Source organism: Stigmatopora nigra, chromosome 1 (genome assembly GCF_051989575.1).
Source record: "Stigmatopora nigra isolate UIUO_SnigA chromosome 1, RoL_Snig_1.1, whole genome shotgun sequence".
Lineage (NCBI taxonomy): Eukaryota > Metazoa > Chordata > Actinopteri > Syngnathiformes > Syngnathidae > Stigmatopora > Stigmatopora nigra.
The window spans coordinates 7,628,829-7,655,159 of record NC_135508.1 but is presented as its reverse complement, the minus strand read 5'-3'; the positions used below and the strand labels follow the sequence as shown (position 1 = coordinate 7,655,159).

The window sequence follows — 26,331 nt, the reverse complement described above, 5'->3', positions numbered from 1 at the left end:
CAGTTGGGGTTGTAAGAAGATGTTTTGAAGGGAATTGCAATTTTCTTCGAGACATTTAGATGAGTATATATCATTGTAATTTTTCGATTCTAAGCTGCTACTTTTCCCCTCAATTTGAACTCTGCGGCTCATAGCCAGGTGCGCTTCCCAGTGCCATAATTACATTTTTTTGCAGTATTCAGGATCATCATGGTTACACGCCAAGCCAAAAGGTGAAAACGGTTACATTTTTTTGTACTTAAAAAAAGGCCCACTAAAGGGAACGATAATGGCAAATTCACTCTCATTCAGCCTCCAGAAAAGATTGCTTATCCTCCTACACCTAATTCCCCCCCCCCCCCCCCCCCCCTGACAGCCTTTTCAATACTCTATTGGCAGTACGTGTTCTTGGAATTTACTGTAATTAAGGAGACTCAACTGGAGCTCAAACACAAAAGAGCTATAAGAGTGGTTTAAAAGTCTTGTAAGTCAATTGGCGCTTTCTTGAAGACATGGATTTAAATTAGACCAATATGTAAATATACATTTATTTCACTCAAACAGGTAAAAATGAATTGAATGACCTATTAGATAAAGCAAACCCATGATTGAATTATATTATAAATTATATTATATTGAATTATATTATAAAGTAATAATGGCCTACTCAAGGTTTTATTTTATTTTTCTTGACCTTTTATTACACCTCTCTACTCAACGGGGTCTCAAACTTGGGTTGATTGGCAGGCTGCATTAACGTCAACACCATTTCATGTGGGCAGCCCTAAATAGTCCGTTTTTATAGATCTAAAACAATGTTTATTTGATCTATTTTTTCTTAGTACTGAAAAATGTCTTTTAATCATGTTTTTTATTTCAAATGGAAACAAAATATTTTTTAAAGTGGAAAACAGAAAATATTTGTATATTCATTTTTAGATTTTACAAAATGCTTTTTGAACTAAAAACACAAAAGAAAGAAATTGGATGAAAAAATTGCCGTGATTGTTTTTAAAAAGGTGAACATTAGGAAATGTAATGTACATCTATCATCATTTGTCTTTGATCCGAAAAAAGAAAGTCGACACTCATGATTTACTTTCTCGGGCTGCACAAAATGATGCAGCGGGCCAAATTTGGCCCCCGGGCCGCTACTTTGACACCTACTTTTAAGAGAAATAAGTTATAGAAAGGCAAAAAAAAAGCTTTTCTTAAAATAACAATTTTAATTTACATGTGAATATTGTAAAAGGCACTAAAGTTGTATATAATGCTTACCTTATTTTTTATATGAACTTGAATCCCATTTTAGCATATTTGCACACTAATTTGCATCGCAAGTGGACAGAATGGCCTTTTTTAAAGGCTATTTTAGTTGGTCCTTTTGGGCTCTTCTGCAGAATTTCTTATTAATATGCAGCTTACTGGGACTAATTTGATTACCCTTTGCTCTGTTTGGCTGCTTGTGGAGTGGATGTGTTTTTATGGTAGTCCTATCTTATGCCTGAAACCGTTTAAAATGTCTGAAAATGACTTCAGAGAGTCAGGCATTCCATTTTTTTGTTGTATTTTGACTTTGGCTTCAAAAATTGAATTTTAAGCATTTTTTTGTATTAAAAACTTCCGCCTCTCTTTCAAAACCTTCCCTTTGAGCTATGTTTTTTTACCAGTGGTGTGCTATCAGGGCCTTCAAGGCCTTCTCTGCTGGCCTAAGAAATATCTGAATCACAGACTGATGTTAATTATATTTTGTCCATGAATACTTATTAAATAATTCCAAATAGTCTGCTAGCTTCCTTTCATTGCTTTCCCCCCTGGTTGCACTGCTTCCAGGTGTGTTTTCATATTGAAGCATTTAACCAATCACATTTCAGCCATTATTTGTTGCCAGGGTCAGAAATCTGCCTCAAGGCCTTCACAATCAGTTTTGCAGGCTCGATGGTGATAGAAAAGAAGGAAGAAAGAAATGCGGATGGATATTGTGTACAGTTGAAAATGATTTTTGGTGAGTAAAATATGGCTATATTCCTAAATAATATTTCAATTATATGAGATTATAATTGATATTTTTGTATGTGTCGCAGCTGTAGCTGCAGTAGAGGTTTTATAGCCATAAAATAGTTTTTGCTGAAGGCGTCACTAGGAAATGCATGGACCGCCACTGGTTTTTACTTACAAAAGATCATTGTCATGAAAAGAAATGGCCCAAAAAATATTTTTGTAAATGCCGATAGAGAGGAGCATTTTCCCAATTACAATCCTCTTAATTAAACCAGACACTTAAGACACTTACCCGGTGAGTGTCCAACTGGTTTTGAACTGTGGGGACATCGCCACCGACAGGCGGTTCTCTTTCCAGATGCTGAGCTTTCAGTCTCAACCAATTGAGCAGCTCCTGCAGCGACATGTGTAGCTTTTTCCAAGGTGCCATTTCCGAGTCCAAGTGAGCCCTGTTGAGCCCAAACAAATACTCAGTCCCTCAAACTCTGTCGATGCATCCCTTAACCAAGTGAACCTGTTCAAAGCACCTTTTTTTTATTTATATGTGCCTTTTTCTCACCTCATGCGGAGAGTCTTGCTGCGCAGATCCTCCCATCGCTGGTTCATGTTGTTCAAACGTCTATGGAGGAGTCCAGCATCCTCCGAGTCCCCCAGGGAACTCAGAATCCTCTGGCCCTGCTCATCAAGGGAATGGTAGAGCTCTGTATGGCCATCCACCTCAACCTCCAGGTCCTGACAAAGCACAAAGATGGCAAGATCCTTAGATAGCCATTTTTTTGGCCATAAATTTTAAAACCATTGGAAAAAATGCTCTTTGAAGAATAAAAAAAGAAATCTAAGGATATGCTTGAACAATTTAAAGGAAAAACCCTATTTCCTTTCTTCACATGAATAAAAAAGAACATCCATTTTGATTAAAGATGGATGGGGACAAGTCATTTTTTTAGATAACAAGTGAGAGCAAGTGGTGATGGAAAAGTGAGCCAAAGTATGAAGAAGACTGATGAGCAAAGAAGAAAGAGAACAGTATGCAATCGCCAATATGCCAACCTGGAAATTGTAGACCTTTCTATGCAACATGCTGAAAAAGTTAATCCTCCCGCTAGTAAATAGTGTATGAGCTGCACTATTGCGTCTTGTCATTTGGCAAGATTAGCTCCCAGTGCGTGAAACAATGCCATCTGTTTAGGCATGTATGTACGTGTGTGTGTGTGTGTGTGTGTGTGTGTGTGTGTGAGAGAGAGAGATAGACAATGAGATGGAGAGCGAGAGACGCACGGACATGAAGCAGCAGAAAGAAATGAAGGAATACAACAAAAAGATAGAAAGTCAGTCCACAACTTGAAAGGATGCAACCAACTATGAGCGCATTCATTTTCCAATTAAATGTTATCTGCCTGCGGTACTGAAATGCACGCACACACACACACACACACACACACACACACACACACACACACACACACACACACACACACACACACACACACACACACACACACACACACACACGGGTGTGTGCTTTTATGTGTGTGTGTGTGTGTGTGTGTGTGTGTGTGTACGCGACCTGTAAGTGAGGCTGTGGTGCAATCCGCCATTCTAATTGGGCACAGAAGGCTATCTCAGCAGTGCATACAGGGCTGCTGTTGTGCCCAAGGAGCTGCCAGAGTGATGTGAAGGATGTGTGCAGAGGAATGAATTTTAACCAGTCTCCACTGGAAAACAATTTCCCAAAATCATTTTGTGTGAGTGCACGTAAACAACATATATGTTGTGTGAGTGCAATGTTCTGCACGAAATGTACGTGTTTCAAGCTCAAAGGTCATCATGATACGTTCCTCTAGCAGAACAAAGCATTCACTTTTTAACACCCACAATGATGTGGGTTAGTTTTTTCCACTCGTTCTTCTGACATTGGCCAATAGGATCCCAACATGCTGCCATGTCAAAATTCCTTTCGTGCCAGACAGGGCAGCAAGTCAAGACTTGGGTTTTGCATCAAAATATGAAGGATTCATATAAAAAAAATGATTAACTTAATTAAACTGAAGCCTATTGCAGGAGCGTGTTTTGCAAAATATGATAAGATTCAAAACCACAATCTCAGAACTGTTTGCAGATGAAAGATTATTTGGTTAAGGATAAATTATATCTATACCACCCGTTAATAAACAAAAAACTTCAGTACTTTGCTGAATGTTACATGAAGCACAAAGTTAGTAGTCATAAAAGCAAATGTTTTGTTTAAATGCAGTTGGTAAATTTGCTGTAATGTGTATCTATCCAACCTTCCATTGTGCAAGAAGATTTCGGGCTGCCTCGGGCCTCTCGGCAAGCTTCTCTTCATTGGTGGCGTCTATGAGAACATTACATGTTGTCTCAGCCTCAGTCAGCCAGTTGAGGAACTTCTCCAAATCAAGGTAGAACTGCTGCAAATGCTTCAAAGCTACTTCCAGAGCCGCCTCCCTATCTGAAACCCTTCAAATGAACAAACAAACACAATATTTATCTTTATACAGAATCTACCAAATTAAGAACAACCACAACAAATGTTGTAACAAAAAGGTTTAAAGTACCTATACACTGAAAATGAATACACATGCTTAACAGTCCATTTCATAAATTATCACTGTATGCAATGCAGTTAGTATTACAATGGGTATTACAATTAAGTTATGAAATGAAATCAAATTATTTTTATTGCATATCGCAATTTAAAAAAGCAACACAACGTCGTAATCCTCCCAAGGGTCTCAGGAGTGCTTGAGTCTATCCTAGCTAACGAAGGGAGGTAAAAGTGATACACCCCCAATTGGTTGCCATATAGTGAGAAAAATGAAGGTTAGTGCTTTGTAAAAACACCTTTTGAATTTGTTCATTATATGTGGTCACTTTATTTGGAAACTGGTGATGCTTTCCACTTAAATATTTTAATTTCCTCTATTTAAATGTATGTATATTAACAGTACATTAAAAATATCTCATCACATTCTCTGATTTGGGGGTGCTGAAGCCTATCCCAGCTGACTTCAGGCCAGCCAATCGCAGGGCACGAGGAGACGGACAACCATTCACGCTCACACTCATACTTATGGACTATTTAGAGTGTCCAATTAGCCTACCATGTATGCTTTTGGAATGTCGGAAGAAACCAGAGTACCCAAAGAAAACCCACCCAGCCTCAGGGAGAACACGCAGAAATATTTTTAAATTTTGCTGCGTCCTCTGGTGGCCATAGAGCAAATATTTTTTGCACTCATAACATAACAGGCGAGTCCGCTTTGATTGTTGTATTCCGTGTAAGCATGCACTTACCGCTTGTTGATGTGTGTCCAGACTGCCATCATGTTGTCATTAATTTGTGTCACTTTGTGTGTATCATCATTAGCGTAACGTGTCAACAATTTGTCGGCCAACAAATTGGTATCCTCCACTTGACCCTGCCATTGTCGCAGGTCGTTCGCAAAGCCCTGATGGACAACCAAGAAAAAAGACAACAGAATTTGAGCTGGTGCAAAAACAATGATGATTTTTTACATGGAACACACCTTGAGTTCAGCATTCTGCTTGGCGAGAGCATCGACGGTATAGGTAACCTCCTGCCAGGACTCCAGCCTTTCGCTGGCTTGCTTGATGAGAGCATCCACCCTCTGTTTGGAATTAAGCCACTCAGCGGAGTCCTCCAGCATGTTGTGGAGCTGTTGGTTTCTGGCGGAGAGTTTGGCCAGAGAGTCCTCCCAGTGTGCCTGAAGTCGGTCAACTGCCAGGCAAAATGTCTAATATTAGCAATTGCTTGTCATTTTTGTAGAAGCTTACAAAAGAAAAGGAGACAAACACTCCAAATCACACTCAAACCTGAGGGGCAATTTAGAGTGTGCAATCAGCCTACCCTGCATGTATTTGGGATGTGGGAAGAAACCAGAGTACCTGGAGAAAACCCACACAGGCCCAGGGAGAACATGCAAACTCCACACAGGTGGACTCATCTGGACTCAAACCCAGGACCCTACAGCTATGACGCCAACACGCTAACCACTCATTCGCTGAGCCGCCTAATTTATGTTATCAATATAATGAAAATAAATTAAAACACAAGGGTTTTTTTCCTTTGAAAAATTGCAAAGCCTGGTTGCCATCATATTTTTGGACAAAAATAGATAAGAGTAAATAAAAAGTTGATTTTTTTTTAACAGAAGAAGTTTAACTTTACTTCAGTAAAAGCTTTTAAAAATTAAAAATGTGCGTCTGTCTTACTGCGATCGGTAATTGCATTTCGTGTGTCCTGGTTGCTGGTTTTGTTCTTCAGGTTCTGTGCTGCAGTGACTTGTCTTTCCAGCAGAGGACGTCGCTGCTCTAGCTCCTGCAAGGATGCCTGCATCCGGGGAAAAAAATCAGTCTTTTAGGTACATTTCTCGTTGGGGTGATGTGTTTGAGATTAATCAACAGCCATGAGCTGTGAGACCTTTAGCTCGCCAATGTTGTCATTGATGTCATCCAGATCTGCCACAACGACTCTCTTGTTCTGCACCATATTGTCCAGCATGGTTAACCAGTCAGTCAGCTCTGCCCATGACTTGTTAAACTGTGCCAAGGCGGCAGAATCGGCCTGGGAACTCCCTGTGAGCATTTCACCTGGAAAGCAGAGAGATATTAATCTCTGTAGATTGTCAATCCTCCACTACACGATACTCCACAAAGGTCAAAAGCAAGAATGGTGCAGTTGTCTTGAGGGTACATTAAATTGCACCTATAGTATTATGACATAGGAGTTTTTGCTCTAAAAAATTTGAGTGTATTTATAGCAAAACACTGTATTTATCTATTTTATTACTTACTTGCTTTTTTGGCCACATGGAGGTTTTTCCTTTCCTGATACTGGCGTAACAATTCCAGGATGACAGTCCAGTCTTCTCTCATCTTAATATACTTTGCCTGTTGTAGTTAAAACAAACACACTTAGATTAGTTTGAGTATCTATGTGCAATTTCCAAACACATAGAATTTGATTCTCCATACCTTATCGGACTGGCTTGGGGTAATATCTCTAAACAACTGATTTGCTCGTTGGAGAACTGACTCAACTTCGGGTTGCTTGACATGGACTTCCTCAATGAACTGCCAAAGCGTATGGACATTATGCATGGTGTAATATCATTTCACAGTTAAATGTGCGAGCGTGTGTGTGTGTGTGTGGAAAACCTACACCGGGTGAGGGGTCCTCGGGACTGTGCTCTAAGTGAGTTCTGCTTCTGGATACCCAGACTGAAAGATAATCCAACTGAGCCTGAAGCCCTTCCAGTTCCTTCAGCAGGCATTCAATCTCCAGCTGGCGTTCAGGCAGGGCCTTGGACACCTAAGTGAGAGGATGGAATTAGCACTAAACCATTAATTTCACATAATGTTAAAATGAGAGTACTGCTCTGATTTAAAATAAGTGATATTAGTACCATGTATAACCATTTTAGCTCTGAATATGTGTCTAATAGTCTGTAGAAGTAATTCGAGTGACAAATCAGTGGTTTAATGGCAAACAAATTCTAGTTTGTGCACGTTTACCTGTTCCCAGCGAGTGTTAATGATCCTGACGTCTTTCTGTTTGTCAGCAGGAATCTGTCGTGTGTTCAGATCAATCACGGTTGCTTTTTTGCTGGGGAGTTCCTCCACACATGCCTGGTGTCATCAGTATAGTTAGAAAAAAAACATTACTAGTAGACAAAGTCATTCTTACTGGATGTGTAGGCATTTTGACTAATGTAATTTGGCTTTCCACAGGCACATCGACAAGAATTAGTGACTCGTACAATAGACTTTGATAGTACCTGTACTTTGCTGAGCGTATCTTCAATGTGTGGAAGCTCAGCAGGTTGCAAGGGAATACCCAGAACACCCTCTGCCTTGCTTAGCCAACCAAGCATCAAAGCTGTTGTTTCGTGTAACTGTGCTGCTGTTGCGTGCGCCTCCGCTGATCTGAAAGATGGGACATTGCTGTTATTATATAGGACATTTACTGTTGTTTACACTGTTGTCTCTTTAAATCCTTCACCCCAACACCCTTTACTCTTTGTCTATTTGACTCAATCCAATCAGGCAAGCCGGTTGTCGGGGTAGTTTGAGGTTTATATCCAAGAAGGATTTTTTTTTTATACTATAGGATGCCAATATCTCTGTTCAACAAGTCCAAAATGTTAGAATTAGCGATGTTAAAGTACGGTATGGTTACTAGGACAGGTTGGTGTTGACCAAAGTTCATCATTTTCAGGCTAAATATCGATTGATGATATATATCTTGATGTGAAAGCATAATCTTAGGCTAAGTATATCTACATTAACCATTACATCCCTCTGAACAGGAGGGCCTGCAGTCTATACTTGGACTGTACATTGTTGTCCTAAAGGTAGTAGTGTTCAACTAAGATGTACTAAACAATAAATCAAGTTCTTATGGTGTTTCACCTTCACTTTAGTTTAAGTTGTTGAAAGGAATAATTAACCGAAACATCAAAACCAATCATTGAAGTTGATAAAAACTAATATACTTTCAACCAATGAACCATGGACTAATGCAGTGCAGGAATGAGGACTTGAGCATAAAGACAAGCCGAAGGGGATCAGAAGATAGTCATTTTATTTAGAAGTAAGGCAATTAAATCCTGGATGCTGTGAGCGGATCTTAGAAAACGGCCATCTACACACATTTACTGACCTTCTCTTTCGCTCATTGAGCTGTTCGCAGACATGAGCCCAGCGAGCATTCAGGAATTTGAGTTGCGCTCTGAGACGGGAAGCATCATCTGGGGTACTCATTTGACTGATGTCCTCGCCTGCAGAGGTCACTCTGTTGAACACCACTTCCTGCTGTGGTATGGTTTCTGTCAGGGCCTACAAAAACCAACACACACACGGGCATGATATTTTCTTCTCATTGCTTACAAAGTCTGATCCCAAATTACAATGTTGATTTCAAAACATTTAAAAAAATCCTAAGAAGACCATTAAAGATCTGCTCTTCCAAAAACGTCTGATTGCGCCTACCTAACTCAGCCAGACACCGCTTTGATCTGTCCATTCTGTCCATATCTAATGAAAGCACAGTTCAAGAGAATTGGCAGATTGAACCTTCCTTTTAGATGCGGTGTTCAAAGAAATAAAATCAGCAATTGCAATTTGTCTCAGGTTTGATGTTTCCCATTTTATCAATTTGCATCTACTCCACCCAGAATGAGCTAAATGAGCTGCTCAGCAATTTTGCCTGTTTGGAAGAGGCAATGCTGGCTGTGTCAAGTCCAAAGATCAACGTTTCTCATCTCTTTGCATGCAATCAAATTTCAACCTTGATTAAATTTAGGCCCTAAATAGGACAATAGAAGAAAGACAAGATGCCTTTCATCTCAAACTAAGACATTGCAGGAGTTGCTTTGAACACTTACAAAAGAGTTACAGAGAACCTAAAAAAATGCCGTCCAAGAGGTTGGGGGTGGACTGGGTATCAGCTAGCAGATGGCCTTTCAATGCATCGCAGTTGTGCATAAATTGTTCGAGACTTGATCAAAGATAACAGCAGAGTTGACCAGACACATTCCTTTTGATCATTGACTTCACTCACCTTGGCTGTGTTGTACTGAATGTCATTCAAAAGTCTTTCAAACTTTTTTTAGGGGGCTGCAGTACCTTAAAAAGTCATTAGCTATCAGTTTGTCATGTATCATTTCAATCATATTGTTTGTACAGACTTTTTCAGATAAGTAGAACCTAAACCTCAAAATAACAGGCTGTCGGTGTTCAGAAAACGAAGAATAAAACATGGGTCGCACTTGAATATTAGTCGAGGCCCAGGCAAACTATGAAAAAGTGCCACTTGTAGTCCAAAAAATATGGTGCTTCAATGTTAAATGGAAATACCAACATGTCCTTTTAATCACTCTTTTACAACATATCGTGGTATATTTAAGTTCGTTATCTGTACTGTGAGAAATCATGCAATCACTTTTGAGTTTTGTAGTGTTTGTTTGAATAGAGGAATCGACCATGACAATCCAATAGGCCTTTTCATTTCATCTTATTGTCTCAGCAAACACATAATCAATAAAGAGCACTTCCATTAGCAGGTCCTTGTCATGAGTTTAGTATGGTTTGAAATCAGAGCAATTCCTTTCCTTTATTGTATATTTTCTTCCGATCTTATCTTTTATTCTTTTTTCAATTGACTACAAATTCCACAACACTGTTGATTTGGCCAAATTATATGCAACTTGTACCCTGATTTTATGAAAAAAATCTTGATCATCTGTGACCTTTTCACGTTCTTTGCACGACATATCAATTCGTGATGAAGTTTTGAAATGGTCGACTGAAATTCTTTCATTTTTTGCTAAACGTGTGTTTGTGTGTTTGTGTGTGATACCTTGAGATGTTGTCTTTGTGCTGCTGGCTCTCTCTCAGCCAACTTGATGGCACCCTCAGCTTCATGAAGCCATTCCTCGAGTACCTTTTGATCAGCTAAAAACTTTTGCCACTTGGTGTTGCACTCTTGCCAGCGACTGCAATCACACAGAACAATTTACTTTTCCTTCTATTCTTATTTTTATCTTATTTATTCCCGTTCTTGCGTCCCTCTGTTTACATCAGTCGTTCTTTGTGCAGTTTGATCAGTTTGTCCCAGTTGGTTCTGAGGTGGTTGGCAGTTTCGTGGATTCGCTCACCCTCCATAGGTCGGGCACCAGATACTGCTTCTTGTCTTTGGGACAGAGTTGTTTCGACTGGACCGTGTAGTTTCTCAATGATTGCCTTTACTTCCTGTGTGTGCAAAACTCACATATATTTCACACTTTCTTTAAAGTAGAACTTTTCTCAAGCCCGTTTCAGAACCAAAGCCACAAAATGATGCTGACCTTCAGGCAATGCTCTTGCTGAGGTATGTTGTAATAAGCTGCGGGCCAGTATTCTGGGGAGTTGAGTTTGAAGTCTGCCCCAGCCACAGAACGTAACAGCACCTGCAACTCTTCCAGGTAATCCTGCACATGCAGAGAAAAATGCATCGAATCATGTTCACACACCTTGAGTAATCGGATCACATCGCTAAAAGAAGCCAATAAAAATGAAATTTCTAATATGTTATTCCATTTTCTATTCTTTACATGACTAAAATTAAATGGCAAAAAATCTAATCACTTATTTAAAAATGATTTAAAGCTATATTGCAACTGCCTGTGTAAAAGTGTCGCAATAATCCTCAAACTACTCTATATGGGAAAATAAATAAAAATTCTGAATGTATTTTAATCAGCACAATGAAATTACTAATCTAAATGAGTGGACAAAATGTACATGCCTGACATTAGAAATACTTTTAGGAACCTAGCAAGTATTGGAGTATATAGAGTGCATGAGCATACAGCTCCTTGACCAATTAAGTTATTCAGAACTACACTCCAACATTCCCGTTAAGTCACTAGCTGCCATAAACGGTGACAGACATCCAATTGATTTGATCTGACAGTGTTGGCTGTCATTCATTGCAAAATGGGTTACACATCTCTCAATAAAAGCCAATGAGTTAATGGTGTATGTGTGTTGTTAATATACTATCTGAGCTTAAGGATCAAGTCAGATGTGCATTTTGTCCAAACTCATTACTATGTATTGGCAAGGCAGTGTACTAAGCATATATTGGTGGGTTCACATAATTAGATGGAGAGATACATACACTGTCAGTGATTGGCACACCGGCAGACTGCATGATGTCATTCGGTTGGCATGCAGTGACACAGAAACAGACAGAGAAACCAATGAGATTCAAATGTGAGCTTTCTACAAATCAACACTTTACATGTGGTCAAGAAACTCCAATGGTAAAGTGCAATGAGAATTACATGGAAGTGACCGCAGGAATGACTGAATTTAGTAAATATTATTAATCTGTTATATTGATAATGAATACATGTATGACTGGATTTTGTGGAAGTAATAAAAAATAAGTATCAATAAAAGGTAATCTATGACTATATTAAATAATAAACTTGACATAATTCTATTAAAATAGATTGCATTACATTAAAATACAGAAATGCAATCTACAAAAGTACTACTTATATATATATATATATATATATATATATATATATATATATATATATATATATATATATATATATATATATATATATATATATATATATATATATATATATATATATATATATATATATATATATATATATATATATATATATATATATATATATATATATATATATATATATATATATATATATAAAAGCTATATTTGAATTACAGTATTTTTTGTGTCACAAATTACAACAACCTATAAATATTATAATAAAAATATAACATTAATATTAAACCTTTACTTTGCCATGAAACTTCTACACTGAAAACTTCCACAATACATAGGCCTATTATTGTATGTTCAAACTCAAATATGTGTCAGTTAAATATGAGCGAATAAAATCCAAGGATCTTGCATGCACATATTTTAACGGCAATGATGCAAGTGTTAGTAATTATTAGTTATCGAGAGTTATGGAGTTAAAAAGGTAGTGCTACCACGTTTCAAAGTTCTCTGTTAGCACACAGCACAATTGGCGGCGCCTACTGGAACTCACACATCGTCTCTGAAAGGGTTTGAGCTTTCCCTCCACCTCAACCCAGCGTGTGTTGAGCTGGAGCTGCCGGGGCTCCACTAGATTGGCGGCTCCAGCCTCTGAAAGCTGATTGGCTAAACCCTGCAAGTCCTTAAGCTCCTCCTTCTTCTGGGCCATCAGTGACGCAATTTCCTACGGGGTAAAAATCAACCGAGGCCGTCATTTTTTATGGGCAGTCTGACTTTTAAGAGGAAGCATAGTAAGACAAATACGACTTTTGTGAGACTTTATTCTCATTGATGATGAGTACAATGTGTATGTGCGAGTTGGGAATGGAAACAGTGACATCATGTAGATTAAAAAAAGAAGAAGAAAATAAATAAACAAAGCAGTGAGGCATCTCAATGATGGGCAAGGCTGACGTCCACTTAACGAAATGTCATAGTGATCATCTGAAAGCCAAAAACAAACATGTATAGTGAGGATACTAGGGGAGACGAGTGTGGAGAGCATCAGGGGGTTTCCGTGGAAACAAAACAAAGCAATGAGTGACAAAAGAAACCCAACCCTGTGAAATATACAGAATGTGTGCTTGTACTAGTAAAATACTTGTGTGTGTTTATGCATGAGAGTGTACCTTGACCCTCTCTGCTTCTGGAGGGTCGGGCAGTTGGTCCATACTGCGCTGGATGTCGTCCAGCCAAGCCAGGAGGTCATGTGACCTCCTTCGGTATTGGTACCATTGAGGGGCAATGGCTAACGCCTTCCTGTTTCTGAGCAAGCGGAGGTCCTGCAAAAGCACACAAAGTGGATAAAAGAGAGTGAAAGGAGTTGATAGTAGGCTCCTGGTGTTTGTGGGGGTTGGAGACAGCCATGGGTAATTGATAAATCTTCATAATTGCCTCTATACGGTGTCCCAAAAGTCACGATCCTTTTTCTATTACGTTTAAGGCATCATTCTGAGAGAGATGAGGTCATCAACATTTGACAGCTTTGCAGTTTTTGTAAGGATATCACTCCCGTGGCTTAACGACTGACATTGCGAGCAGCGTTGCAAAATTGCTGCCTGGTGAGAGATTTTTTTGTGGTGACAGCAGTTTAACTGCAGTTTGAGAAGCTATATGGCTATCACACTGCTTCAAACATTTGGACCAATTTTTACTTCATAGCTAGGCCGTAAAGCTGAGTTATGTGTGACTCACTAACTAAACCAAGCTTAAACGAGACCACCTCTGTGTCGCACTACTTTTCTAATTGAAGTTGTTTGTGTGTTAGTTACCTTGACGGCAGTGTACTTTTTTCCCAGCTGTTTTTGTTTCAGTTTAATCTGTTCCTTCTTGTCCATATCTGGCGCTCTTTTCTGAAGATTCTCTCCTCTCAACAATAACTCCTTCACTGCACTTTCCTCACAGTCCTGCATCAACGACATTAGCATTGAACTCTAATCAGGGTCAATTTGTTTTAAACATTTAAAGATTGATAGAGTTGCTTTTCACATTTCAATGACCTTGTCTTCCTGAAAGTCCTCTTCTTTGAGGTTTTCCCCTTGTTTCACTTCCTCATCTAAAATATCCAACCAGATCTGAGCTTCACGGTGATACTGCTCCAGTTGTTTGGCCGATGCAGCTGTCTAAAATGGGGACGTTATTTTAATTAAACAACACAATGAGATTTTTTTTATCATTGTTGCTTATTATGCTATTATGCTACCAGTCCAGAGGCGATGCGTTGTGCGACAGTGTCAAACTTCTGGGTCAGGAGCTCCACTTTAGGCCCCACCTGAGCTTGGAAGTTCTCCCCCCTAGTTGTCATGAGTTCCTGGGCCAAAGTTTTTACCTCTTCCATTTTTTTCCTCATGAGTTCCAGCTCGCCACGCAGCACCTGCATAGTCACCCACATACCATGTGATGTAAAGGCCCTTAGATGACTTCTCTGCCATATTTCACAATAACATGTTTCGCTATTGCCAATACGTAAAGGTAAAAAATACACCCACCCTTAGCGCAGGATCGTTTGGTCCCTGGTTATCGATCTCATCCATCTTTTTATTCGCTCCGTCTATCCATCCATTCACTTCCTCAATTTCTCCATCTAACTTCCTCATCTGCTGCTGGTAGGCCTGAAAACAGGGAGACTTTAGAACAAACTAAGGTATTTTAGGCACAATTTTAGTTATGATACGAAGAGTCAGTCCTAGATTTAAAAAAAAAAGATGGGATGTTCAAGTTCAGTCCCACCAGCAGCAGGTTTAGCCATTCCTCCGCTCGAGATGTGACGGCAATCCAGTTGCAGTGGAGTAGGCTGACTTTGTCGTCTACCAAACTCCCATGGACCTGAAGAACTGCCTTGAGGCCTTCTGCCAGCTCCACCACGGCCTGCAGTTGTGGCTGCCGCTTCTCAGTCTCAGCATGAATAGACTGCAAGGAAGTCATGTTTAAAAGGATATCATCATTGCTTGCTATGGGCACACCAGTATCACACATGCCATAAGCAGGTGCATGTCAATGTTCCATCTAATTTTTTATGTAAAACATGCTGTAAAACACAAAAAATGTAAGGGTGGACAGAGGTACTGCCACTGGCTGCCCCGTAAACGGTGCCATCATGCGGGAAGGGATTACCAATCTAATTTCATATTTTGGTCAAGTGTACTTGGCCAAGTTTCCTTTCTTCATTAATGTCGAATGCACTTCCAGGTACAGTATTTTGTGATCATTTAAAGGGTATATAAAAAAATGTGAGCGGTACAGCGTCAATCCATTCCTTTTTTATCAAATTTGTATGCCGTACCTTGGCCCACGCCACTTCAGCCTCCAGGTCACTGGGTATGCCGTCTACAGCAGAGCGTCTGGTCAGTTCCGCGTCGGTGGCTGCGAGCCACTCTGTCAGCCCATTTAGCTCCTTGCGAAGCTTCCTGGACAGCTTCAGAATTTTCTCCAGATCCAATTTACTCTCTGTTATCTTAACCAAAACAAAACATGACATTAATCCAACAATTTCTACCAGCGCAATTGTGTGAACAAAAAAACTAAAAATTATATATATTTTTAAAAGAGACTTCAATTCAATGTCACACTTTGTAACTCCAGGTTTAATCGCACACTTAACATAAAAGATAATTATATATTTTTTCTTTCAATCTTTCACACAACATGTCCTATGTACTTTTTTTAAGGATAACAACAAAAGAAAACAATGCAAATTCAATGATGCTAATATTTCTCTGCAAAATAACAGCAGATCCTACTTACAGTTTATAGAGTCATTCACATGTATGATAACAGGCTAGATAATATCAAATACTGGTTGCTCATTTCTATTTTTAATGGAAAACATTATTATAGAGCACTATTTTCTGTAAATAAATTGTGTTTTTTTTGGCTGGGTGTAACTCCATATCATATTTATTCAGTTATAAATGTTTGTTTATGTAGTCACATGTATGCTAACAAGTTAGATAATATCAAATACTGGTTGCCCATTTCTATTTTGTATGAAAAACATTATTATAGAGCACTATCTACTGTAATTAAATTGTGGTTTTTTTGTAACTCCATATCATATTGATTCAGTTATAAATGTTTGTAGTTATGACAATAGTCAAGGAAGGAATCAAACTCATCTCATGGTAAGTGTTCACGGTCCTACTTTAACTTATGAGATGTAATCAATTTTTAAATAACAACATAAATTGAATGACATGAAATTAATGTTCAAACAGTGGTTCCAAACCACTGGACCAATATCAATTGGGCGGCCTCGTCTCATCTCACAGGATTCATACTAAACTTGAGAGGAAACTCCAATGTCTTGGTTAGTTTATCTTGATCTTGTAACATGTCTGCGTTTATGTTCAAACCTGAGCTCCGAGCTGGTTATAAAGCAGCTTGAGTGCTGTCACACGATCGTCCAGCTCTTTAGGATGCTCAGTCTGTTGCCTTTGCACGATCTGCCTGCCTGTCTTGATCACAGTCTCCACCTCCCCTTTCACCTCACTCAGCACCTTGTACAATTTCTGCAAGACAGCAAACAAAGTGGAAGTCATCCTCTTTTATCCATCAATTGAGCGAATCGTATAGCCGAACACGCACCATGGATTGCTCCAGCATAGACTGCACAACGTCTTGCTCTACGCTGCGAATGTCCAGCATCCCCACTTGACTTTTGACGCCAGATAGCACACGTTCGCACTCAGCCAGGCGGGCTTCAAAGTTTGCCGGTTTTTGGAAGAGCCGGAACTTGGTCCACACATCGGTCAGCATTTTCTGATATGGGCAGAAGTGTTTGGACTCAATGTATTTATAAAGTTTTTCATGACTGAGGTTTCAGATTTAAAAAAAAAAATATATATATATATATATATATATATATATATATATATATATATATATATATATATATATATATATATATATATATATATATATATATATATATATATATATATATATATATATATATATATATATATATATATATATATATATATATATATATATATATATATATATATATATATATATATATATATATATATATATATATATATATATATATATATATATATATAACACATCAAATAGCACACTGCAAAGCAATGAAGCTGAGATTTTAACTGATTAATGAGTAGTATTCAGAAGAAAAACTACGCAAGTACTGAGTAATGTGTATGTAAAGGATAATTATGAAGGAATATTTTTCTATTAGTGAGAACATGAATGTTCAACCATTGGAAAATATTCTTACATGTGAGGGGTGTGTTAGGGTCTCTAGTTTGAAATAAACAAGTACCTGTGTAAAGTCTATAGGTCCAGTCATCCTTTGGGATGGTTCCTTTTCTTGATTCTTTCTTTTCATCTCCTCCAATGTTGCATCATGGCCAGTCAAATCGGATTGGATTTTCTGCAAAGTAAATATTACAAATTGAGAACATTTCAAAATAAAATATTTATATATTTTTTGACATTTGACAAGTAGTATGAAAAATTGATTTTTAATGGAACTGTGCTGTTGCTCCATTTTGTGGCCATGATGGATCAGTACTTTGTAGCAATAAAGGTATAGTTATTATTTCAGGTATACATATATTGTGTAATTTGCATTCCCCATGAAACTTCAAAATTGAAATGTTTAATTTACACTTTTTAATTTTTTTAAAAACTTTTTTCCAAACCTGTTTTTTTCCACAAAATCAGATACATGCAGTTGATAAAAGTACACAATTTGATGCAGCACCATATTAGAGAGTTCAACACTTTTGGACCCACAAGGGTTACCTGAGCCTCCTGTGGTATTTGTTGAGCATCAATATTGTCAGCCAAGTATGCCCTCAAATGGCGCTCAGTGTTAGCCAGTGACTCCTGGATGCCCTTAAGTGTCTTATCATTCTCCTGAGCCCACTGGAGTTTCTTGGCCAGCTCCTTCCGCCCGAGGGAAGCCTGGGTCAAAACACAGTTGAATTGTCAAATTACATTTATTCATATGTATTAATCACAGCCAGTTTCCACAGTGCCTCCTTCAAAGCCATAATTTGCAAAAAAAACTGTTTAAATATCAAATTAAATTGAATCTGAAGATAGATTATATTCATACAAAACCAAGTGTTTAGAAAAAAAGAAATTAAAAGATTATATAGCTTTTGGTTTTAGGTTAATTGGGAAATTTTATCCAAAATACTTGATTCTGTGTAAGTAAGCACCATTCACCCAGATTCTGAAGGCACCACAGCTGTCCCCTGACAGTTTTGCTAAAAAGCACCCCCCACACACACACACAGACACACACATGACTGAAGAAAACACCCACCACTGCCATCATGGTCCCATGGGGTCCCATCCTGCTGCATGGACTTCGAGTCGTTTCTCTCATAGTTTCTCAATGTGAAGCCTCCAGCATCAACATTACCAATGACAAGAATCACTTTCCCTTCCCTCCCAGTGTCTGATCACTTACATCATAAACCTGTTTAAAGTCATGTGTGCCTTGTACAGGCAAACTGTATGCATGCTAATCCCACACAGAAGGATCATGACTAAGAATAGCTCTCAGCCTGCAACTCCCTCTTCACTTGCACACGCGTGGCCTTTCAGTTTTTAATGAATAAAATGGGAACTTGAGTTATATGAAACAATGAGACAAACACTGATTACAAGCTTAGCCCGTGGCGGTGTGCGACTCTACGTCGCCGCACAAAATACACACAGGCATTGAAGCATCCGTGTGTTAGATCTACCAACAAGCCCTTCTTTTGATTGAGTAAGCCTGCCTTTGAGATGGACAGCATGTGCAGGAGGACGCATTTTAAAGTAAGCAAGGGCTTCATTATCTCTGCATGGCTTTTAAATTGGAGACCTCGTTATAATGGGATTATATACTTATCCTACTGCGTAAGAATTTATTCTGGACCTCGACAAGAGATGTTGTTTGACACTTACAATGCTTATGTCCTTCCTTGGAATTAGAAATGTATTATTATGCACTGATGTGACTGCATTGTTTTTATTTATTCTGTCTCATTAGTTATACGGGATGACTGACCCCACCAAAAACAATTGAGCTGCCGATATGCATCTCATAAGAGTATGGTGGCGCATGCACACCATAGACAAGGGGTGGGAAAACTTTTCGGCCCGGGGCCACGTTGACTTTAAAAATTTGACCGATGGGCCGGGTCAGCACAAGATACGATACATAAAAAAGTGCATCCGTTAACAGTACATATGAAACATTAACAGAAAAAAAGGATTAAAGTATTAATATACTCATCACTCATCATTAAAGTAAAAAGTATAAATTACAAAGTAAAGTAAAAAGGAATGTATTAAGAAATATTAAAATGTAATTTAAAAAATGGTAGAGGGGCTGAAAAACACGAAAAACAAATAAGAGTGGATAGAGCTACTGCCACTGGCTTCCGTGTGACGACGCCATATTGGGGAAAAAACAAAAAAAAACATTTGGACAATGTCAGCGGGCCGGATTAAAAAGCCTAGCGGGCCATACATGGCCCGCGGACCGTAGTTTGCCCATTCCTGCCTAGACAATACACACAGTCAATGCCTGAAGAACAAGAATGTGGCACATCCGCACGCACACACACAAACACGTACGCACAAAACCACAAACGGGTTGACAAACAAAAGAAAGCTTATCATACTGCAAGGAGAACATTAATCTGGTGCATTTGTAAGAAGGATCAACCCAGCAGGGTCGGAATTTCTTTGGGAGTGTGTGCCTGCATAAAAGTGTGACTAATCTGCCACCTGAGGAGGCACAAGAAAGAATGCTAGCTGTCGCCAAAAGAAAGGGAAGCTGGGAAGGATATAGGAAATGGGAGACACAAGGCACTGTCAATGTTTATACTGCAAAGGCTAAAAGGTGGACATGAAGAAAAGGCTTGACCACCCATCAACATATTTTGTTTTGGGGGGGCTGGCTATTTTTAAACCTGGGGCAACCACAACTATGATATGGCCCGTAAAGTTAGACAATGCAGTAATATGATAGAATAGATAGAATAGATAATGATAATTACAATTGAAATACATGTTGATCTTGACTTACCCTTGCCATAAGCTCATCCCACCGTGTGTTAAAAGCATCCAATTTTTGCTGTATGAGTTCATCTAAAACACCACCATCCATCAGGGTCTGGGCTAGTTCCCGAATCTGGTTTCTGTTGTCCTCAGGGTGTTGCAAGAGGGTATCCAGGCCCTGTGAATGCATAAACACAGACAAAATCATGGCAACATGGAACATACACTATTTCTTTACACACAAAAAAAGGTAGAAAAGCTTATTTTTAGGTTAGGATAGTCTATTTAATTTGCATTTTGACTTGAGAGGTGAAACCACTTTGAATGTGTCTGTCATTTACCAGGTATTTAATTATATCCCTCTCCAGCCAAATTCAAGGAGTAAATTATTACTGCCTTTCTGTCATTTGTCATATCATCATACATCATTGGCATTTTTATAGCAGTTATTTTGTAGTCAAATTCCTAAATCAGGGCCCAGCGGTAAATTTTCTATTGACAAAAAAAGTGTGTATATGTATATGTATATATTTGTATATATACATGTATATAACTACTGGCACCAGGCAGGTGGGGGCACCCAGTCAATAGCAGGGCAATAAAAATATATAGATTTAAAACCTGTATGAAAATATACAATTACATGAATAAATATGATTTATATAACTTTCATATTGAGATTTTTGCCAATATGTTACGCATAGTCTTTGATGACATATACCGACATTCTGAGTGTAATAGTAATTACTTCATTCGGTCCTGTATAAAGTGTTGCCTAGGAGCCTGAGCGCATCTCCTTTTGACAAGAAGCCTTGAGAGAGCCAACAGAGGCTGCTATTTTTTTCTTTATTAAATTCTTTTGCTTTGTCCTAATAACAAAGCTAACAAAAGGCCTGTTTTTTCCCCTCAACAAATTATTTTCCCACAGTACATAACACTTACAGTTGCTTAGTTGTATCCTCAGGGCAAGGAGTGAGTGTCATGAAACTTAAATACCGTATTTTCACGACTATAAGGCACACTTAGTCTTAAATTTTTTCCAAAATAGACCGTGCGCCTTATAATACAGAGCGCCTTATAATACAGTACGCCATATAATACAGTGCGCCTTATAATACAGTGCGCCTTATAATACAGTGCGCCTTATAATACAGTGCACCTTATAAATCAGTGCGCCTTATAATACAGTGCGCCTTATATATGGAAAAATGTCATTCATTGAGGGTGCGCCTTATAATCCGGTGCGCCTTATAGTCGTGAAAATATGGTATATATATTTTTTGAGCACACTCACATCTAGCGCCTCCTGCATCTCTTCTGCTCCACCTATGAGGTTTTCAATTTCATCAAGTTTATGCTCCAGCTGGTCCAAGAAGGCATTCTCCTGCTCCAGGTAGGACAGCAACTCACACCAACAAGCCCAAACCTCCTGCATCACAAAGTAATTACACAGATGCTGCAAGGGAGCCCTAGACGTAATCATTTCAGCACCACTGACATAGACAAATGGCTACATCTTTCCGAACATTGCGAGTTAAAAAAAAAAAAAAAATCATTACCTCCAGAGTTTTACATTTTCCATCCAGGCGACTGCACAGGCGTTGATAGTTGACCTTCAGCACATCAAGCTCTGAACGTAGTGCATCATGAGCAGTAGGTGGTGCCTTGGAGATGAAACTATTCACGCTATCAGTCAGGAGTTTGACCTTAAGCTCTTTGGAGTGGACCTCTTCCTGGGCCCTCTGAAGGGGAGGCAATATACTTGGTCAAAGGAAGGAGGAACAGTGGGGAAAAAGAACTAAGAAAGGTGATGAATAAAGTAGAAGAACAAATCACAATTGACAGATCAGCATGGGCCACAATTTATGAATCAGTGTTGCCCACATAACCCTAAAGGTCAGTCAGTCTGAAATAGTGTCACACCGTGACATGGTTATTGAAGGATTTTTCTTTGTATGGTAAAAAGAGGAGTCAGGTCCACATACTTTGAGTTCCTCCACAGCTTTGAGTAGTTCTTCAGGTGTTTTGTAATTGAAATCTCTTTCCAAGTAGTCTTCTTCAGCCTGGTTGATCCACTCCTGCATCTCTTGCATCTCCTTCCTCAAAGCCATGGTCTTATCAAGACCACCTTTCAGAGCTGACTTCTTGGCATATGCCTGAAAGGACAGATTCCACATGGAAGCCAAAAAAGTGTAACACCCATGAGATGCATGGCCATGAGAGCTAATTGTACCAACCTGTTTGCAAACATGCTCCCATTGGGCATTGAGGTCATCCAGTTCCTTCTGAATATAGATGGCAAATGGAGGCTCGGCCTCCTTCTTTAGCTGAAGGCCCACCTCGTTGATTCCATTCACGCTTGGCTGAATTGTGTTGATGTCGTTCACCAAGGCCTTGGCAAATCAATTGTGTCAACCGTCTTCAGCGTTTAAGTAAATCGGGTACATGGAGAAGGTGAGCTTACTGTGCATTGTTCTAGTTGCTTCTCCAACGCTTCAGAGTCTCCGAGTGCTGGCCATTCCTCATTCAAGAAGACATCCACATCCGCCATCCATTTCTTTAAGGTTTTCACGTCATTCTGATGGAAAAAGGTTTTGCTGTGTCAAAGTCATGTAACAACGAGAGGTATTCTCCTCAATTCTACCAATGTTAAATGTTAAAAATCCACTTGATACCATTTTTAATATTACATAAATAAAACAATTTAAATGGAGTATTGAACTCATAGCCTGAAATGTATGAAAGTGTTTTCTTAAAGTACAGTACATGCAATGGAGCACATGTGTCAAAGTGGCGGCCCGGGGGCCAAATCTGGCCTACCGCATCATTTTGTGTGGCCCGGGAAAGTAAATTATGAGTGCTGACTTTCTGTTTTAGGATCAAATTAAAATGAAGAGTATAGATGTATATTAAATTTCCTGATTTTCCCACTTTGAAATCAATAATTGTCATTTTATTAATACATTTTTTTCTGTGTTTTTAGTTTAAAAATCATTTAGTAAAATCTAAAAATATATTTTAAAAAAGCTAAAATAAACATTATTTTGGATCTATAAAAAACGGAATATTCAGGGCTTTATATCCAGTTCTTTTAATCCATATAAATTATTAAAAAAATCTAAATATTATATCTAAAATGGTCCGGCCCACAGGAAATCGATTTGACGTTAAAGCGGCCCGCGAACCAACCCGAGCCTGACACCCTCGCATTATAGAGTATACAAATTTTATGTGTGTTCTAATCTCACCTCAAACTGCATGAGTTTGGCCATAAGCTCTTTGATTATCTTGGTGTTATCCGTCAGCATGCTTCCGAGTCGCCTCCAGCGAGCCATGATGTTGTCCATCTCAGAACGATACCTGGAAAACAAAATGGATATCTATGCTTTTTTTGGGGCGATCTGACATGTTACGACTGGGATTTGGCACAACAAGCCATACAGAAATCCACAAAGGTTTGATCTTAGAAAGTATTACTTCTGGCAAATTTCAGGTGGAGCTTTCTGGAAGACCTGCTCCACAGCAGAGGTCACATAGTCCACTTGCCCTTGGTGACTGGTCAATGCCACTTGAAGTGCCTGGAAGAGGAATGCTATTTCAGCACTAAAACACAAAGACTAGTACTAGTTCCTCTGTAACTCTATGTAAACTTCAACAGTAATATTGTATTTGCTATATTTTGTCAAAGTTAAGTGAGTTAAAGCCAAGTGTGAATAATGGATATTGTGATGATCACCACCTGTTTTGCTCTGCTGGGAACTCGTCCATCCGCCTGTCGTAATTACAGAAAAAGCGAGACAAGCAAGGGCGCCACCTTACTGCATTTTAAGCAGAAAGTAGCCTTCACCAATTTTCTCCAGCAGATTTTCACTTAAAGTAGACATATTATGCATATTATCTAATCATGCATACATTCTTTTTTGCTTAGAAATTCACACATGACGGCTAAGCAGGCAGTCCTACAGGGCTAACTATATTTTTATCATTATATATATTATTTGTTTACACCACCCTTGTGTTGATGAATTAATCATTAAACCTAATTTCATTGACAAGGACATTTTTTGTGGGTTTTGTTGGGGTGAGTCCATTTTTTTCTACACTCCAAAGATAAACACATTTGTTATATTGACTAAATTAGCACCACATTAATGTTTGTCTATAAGTAATGAAGTCATCTGCCAGGATTTCGAGAGACAAGTGGAGAAACGAGTCACATTAATAGTACAGTTCTGTGCCCTGACAAATGTATTCAAGCAAAAAATATGCACGTCACTCACAGGTCAAGTGGGATATTTGCATGGAAATGTGATAATATGCTTTGAATCAGTGGAGTATATTCCCCCATTACAAGTGATATGGGAAAGGCAGTTGAAATGAATTATTTGGAAATGTGTAATTGTACCTCCATGTCCTTCAGCCTCTGCTCCATAATATGATATTCTGTAACAGCTGTGGATGGAATAGCCAGTTTGGCCTCACATTCCTGTAACCACGCTAAGAGTGTGGAAATTGTCTCCTTGTAACGAGCTGGGGGCAAGCTCTCCAAAACTAGATGAGCAAGAAAAGAGGGGAACATGGTCAGATGATCAATATGAGTCTGCTATGTGCTGACTAAATGAGATGCACACTTTCTAGACTGAAAAGGACATGCAAGTGTACTTAGTCCAAAGATGCACGAGAACATGACCATAATTTTAATTCGCGAGCACTCCCTACACATTAGTGCACAAGACCAAATGCTGCATTGCTGGAAACTGTTAGACATGTTAAAATAGACAGATTTTATTATTTCTTAATACATTCCTTTTTACTTTACTTTGTACTTTATACTTATTACTTTAATGATGAGTGATGAGTATGTTAATATTTTAGTCCTTTTTTCTGTTTATGTTTCATATGTACTGTTAACGGATGCACTTTTTTATATGTATCGTATCTTGTGTTGACCCGGCCCATCTGTCAAATTTTTAAAGTCAATGTTGCCCTCGGGCCCAAAAGTTTGGCCACCCATGTGGTAAAACAATCTCAGGGGAAGATCATTAGAAAAAAAAAAGTGTATTTTGGTTTGCCTTATTCGGCTAATTAATTAAAAGCTAAAATTAAGGATAACTAATCATCAATGTTCCTCCTAGTTATTGCTGTTCTTTCTGGTGATAAAATGGTCATTTATTCTCTATTTTTTTAAATTGAATTCATTAAAATATCATTGTGTAATGTCATTTAAAGATAAGGAAAACAATATTTTTTGCAAGCTAAAAAATAAATGGTCTACATTTATTAAGCTTTGTTCATTAAATAAAAACCTATTTTCTAAAAGGCGATTAATCTCTTTGGTTTAAAAAAAAAATATTGCATTTATTTACTCAAACAATTATAACCATTTTGTCCTTTTAATGCATTTCACTAGCTTAGTCTTTTGAGCTAAAACAATTCAGTGTTTTGAGAATAACTAATGAGGCAAGACTGATAGGTTTAGTTTGTCTCATCATGTTTGGGAAAAGACTTTCATATGGACAAATATCTCAGGGTTGACCATAATTTGGATGCAACCAATTTGTGTAAATTGTTAAGCATAGACAATTCTGGGATCCTGATGGTGCCACAGCTGCACCTTAAGTGTTTTTCTTAAATAAACTCTTCCCAACCTTAAAATACTAACAGCAATTTTGAACCAGTACAAAATCTTCTATTACTTTAGTCCACACTAACAAAACATTTGTTTTTCATTAGTATAAAGTCTCACTTAGTTGTAGTTGCCTCTCTCTGGCCTTCAGATCCTCAAGAACTTGGTGGTAGTGTTCTTTGAACACATTGATGTCAGCATCCAGGAAAGCTGACGCATCCTCCTCCTCCTCCTCACTCTTCTCCTCTTTGAGCTCCTTCAAACGTTTGTCTAAGAGCTCCACTTGTGGTTGCAAGGAGGACAGACGGGCCACTTCCTCCTGCCAGATAAATGCTAGGTTAAGCTAGTAGTAGCATGAGGAAATGAGTTGTCTTTTCATTTCCTGAGTTCTACTCAATTAGGTTTATTTTAATCCACTTTTGTTGGTACAATAATGTTTAAATAAAAATCTGGTACTGAGAAGCAAAGGAAGCCAAGCAAGAAATTGGAGGAGTGAAAATAAAAACAAATGTTCTAAGTAGGGTTTTAAATTAAACTAAAAACAAGGAATGACTATAGAAATGTGTATCCAAGGTGCAATGGAAACTAA

At 38.5% G+C, this 26,331-nt stretch overlaps 1 protein-coding gene across 6 annotated transcripts in view; it reads right to left on the bottom strand.

Annotated features, from left to right (window-relative positions):
• dmd (dystrophin) overlaps positions 1 to 26,331 on the bottom strand; it is a 105,816-nt gene that overhangs the window by 30,768 nt on the left and 48,717 nt on the right. For all 6 annotated transcript variants that reach the window (XM_077733306.1, XM_077732996.1, XM_077732771.1 and 3 more), the window contains 38 exons: positions 25,863 to 26,061; positions 24,522 to 24,667; positions 23,594 to 23,694; positions 23,365 to 23,476; positions 22,581 to 22,694; positions 22,354 to 22,509; positions 22,102 to 22,272; positions 21,676 to 21,858; positions 21,411 to 21,545; positions 20,145 to 20,294; positions 17,858 to 18,019; positions 17,373 to 17,483; positions 16,673 to 16,846; positions 16,441 to 16,596; positions 15,372 to 15,542; positions 14,819 to 14,998; positions 14,578 to 14,700; positions 14,292 to 14,462; positions 14,089 to 14,211; positions 13,861 to 13,995; positions 13,219 to 13,371; positions 12,603 to 12,773; positions 10,869 to 10,991; positions 10,601 to 10,773; positions 10,382 to 10,517; positions 8,684 to 8,859; positions 7,800 to 7,947; positions 7,537 to 7,650; positions 7,184 to 7,333; positions 6,997 to 7,095; positions 6,816 to 6,912; positions 6,443 to 6,612; positions 6,235 to 6,352; positions 5,529 to 5,740; positions 5,296 to 5,450; positions 4,269 to 4,458; positions 2,540 to 2,712; positions 2,273 to 2,429 (listed from right to left, as the gene is read on the bottom strand). In XM_077733306.1, coding sequence (XP_077589432.1) covers positions 2,273 to 2,429; positions 2,540 to 2,712; positions 4,269 to 4,458; positions 5,296 to 5,450; positions 5,529 to 5,740; positions 6,235 to 6,352; positions 6,443 to 6,612; positions 6,816 to 6,912; positions 6,997 to 7,095; positions 7,184 to 7,333; positions 7,537 to 7,650; positions 7,800 to 7,947; positions 8,684 to 8,859; positions 10,382 to 10,517; positions 10,601 to 10,773; positions 10,869 to 10,991; positions 12,603 to 12,773; positions 13,219 to 13,371; positions 13,861 to 13,995; positions 14,089 to 14,211; positions 14,292 to 14,462; positions 14,578 to 14,700; positions 14,819 to 14,998; positions 15,372 to 15,542; positions 16,441 to 16,596; positions 16,673 to 16,846; positions 17,373 to 17,483; positions 17,858 to 18,019; positions 20,145 to 20,294; positions 21,411 to 21,545; positions 21,676 to 21,858; positions 22,102 to 22,272; positions 22,354 to 22,509; positions 22,581 to 22,694; positions 23,365 to 23,476; positions 23,594 to 23,694; positions 24,522 to 24,667; positions 25,863 to 26,061 — 5,688 coding nt within the window. The remainder of the gene's footprint in view (positions 1 to 2,272; positions 2,430 to 2,539; positions 2,713 to 4,268; positions 4,459 to 5,295; positions 5,451 to 5,528; positions 5,741 to 6,234; positions 6,353 to 6,442; positions 6,613 to 6,815; positions 6,913 to 6,996; positions 7,096 to 7,183; positions 7,334 to 7,536; positions 7,651 to 7,799; positions 7,948 to 8,683; positions 8,860 to 10,381; positions 10,518 to 10,600; positions 10,774 to 10,868; positions 10,992 to 12,602; positions 12,774 to 13,218; positions 13,372 to 13,860; positions 13,996 to 14,088; positions 14,212 to 14,291; positions 14,463 to 14,577; positions 14,701 to 14,818; positions 14,999 to 15,371; positions 15,543 to 16,440; positions 16,597 to 16,672; positions 16,847 to 17,372; positions 17,484 to 17,857; positions 18,020 to 20,144; positions 20,295 to 21,410; positions 21,546 to 21,675; positions 21,859 to 22,101; positions 22,273 to 22,353; positions 22,510 to 22,580; positions 22,695 to 23,364; positions 23,477 to 23,593; positions 23,695 to 24,521; positions 24,668 to 25,862; positions 26,062 to 26,331) is intronic.